Here is a 1,178-nt window from a genome sequence, read left to right as displayed (position 1 = left end):
GATTACGCTTACATGCCATGGTAGCCCCGCTTTTTTACTTTTGATGTCTCATATGAAAAAATCAAAATTAATATTTAAAGCCTGATTAAAAGTTATTTTCCATTGAAATTTTAATCCTTTCTACGTTTTTTATCCGAACTTCCTATTGCGCTGCGATCATTTTTATCCTCCCCTCTTTTTGGAGCCTTTTTCGCCATATTTAAGAATTGATCCAAACCGAAAGGATCTTCCTCCTTTTCAAATTGCACAGGTCCATTCCGAGTTGATGCACCGCCAGGGCCACGTGTGGTACCCGAGAATTTTTTATATGGCACAAATCGTTGAGTATTTACTATGCGCTCCAAATCAGCGCCATAAGCGTCATTGTCAATTTGTTTTGAAGGCCTATACAAGTGAGTACCCAGGAAAATTGAATCTCGCAAAGGCTTGTCATAAACATTATAGGTCTCGTCGTCATTAAAGTCAGAACTAGTACCTTTAGTGTTATTAAAAACACGGGGATCGAATAGTGATTCTCCGGTGCCTATGGTTTTTGCAGGCATTCCTAATGCAATCTGTTCGGAAATATCGCGTTCACGTTCCTTCTGAAGTTTCGTGCGCTTGTCTGGAGCAGCGCGTGCCAGATTTCGCTCACGTTGACGTTCACGATGGCGTTCAGCTCGTAAATCGTTTCGTTCCCGGGCTTCGGCCGTAGAACTGCTCCCTTCCTCATTGGGATTTCGTAGACCGGCGCGTTCTTCGCGAGCACGAGCGGCCATCATACGCAACATATCCTCCTTTTTCTCCTTTTCTTTCTGAGCCAACTTTTTCTCAAGTTGTGCTCTGGCTTCCACAGCTTCACGTGCTTTACGATCGGCTATATACAACGCTTCGGACATTTTCGCAAATCGCTCATTTATATGATTTTGTTGAAGACCGCGACCGTCGGCAGCTAAACGTTTATCAAGCGGAATTGTGTATCCTTTAGCATTTTTCCAATTGGAAATGCATTGCGGTATTTTCCATTCTTTTTGCTCCTTTACAGTAACCTTACGAGAAGGTGAATGTAGTACGGGTGCTGGTGGTGATGGCGGGCCTCTTGGAATCTTCTTATTAATACGAAACTTAGGTGGATCCGTAGGATCCACCTGAGCTTCTACCATGCGTATTATACGCTGTTTTGCACCGGAATTAAAAGC

At 43.4% G+C, this 1,178-nt stretch overlaps 1 protein-coding gene across 1 annotated transcript; it reads right to left on the bottom strand.

The window, feature by feature from the left end:
• Positions 1 to 20: 20 nt before the first annotated feature.
• Positions 21 to 1,175, bottom strand: LOC119643985 (puff-specific protein Bx42-like; the record flags this gene model as incomplete). The annotated part of the gene is made up of 1 exon (XM_038043499.1): positions 21 to 1,175. A coding segment is annotated over one exon (1,065 nt), but the record flags the coding sequence as incomplete, so codon positions are not given.
• Positions 1,176 to 1,178: the final 3 nt, after the last annotated feature.

This window comes from Glossina fuscipes, unplaced genomic scaffold, assembly GCF_014805625.2.
Source record: "Glossina fuscipes isolate IAEA_lab_2018 unplaced genomic scaffold, Yale_Gfus_2 77878, whole genome shotgun sequence".
NCBI lineage: Eukaryota > Metazoa > Arthropoda > Insecta > Diptera > Glossinidae > Glossina > Glossina fuscipes.
Note: the sequence above shows the minus strand (reverse complement) of the source record. Positions and strands in the feature narration are given on the sequence as shown.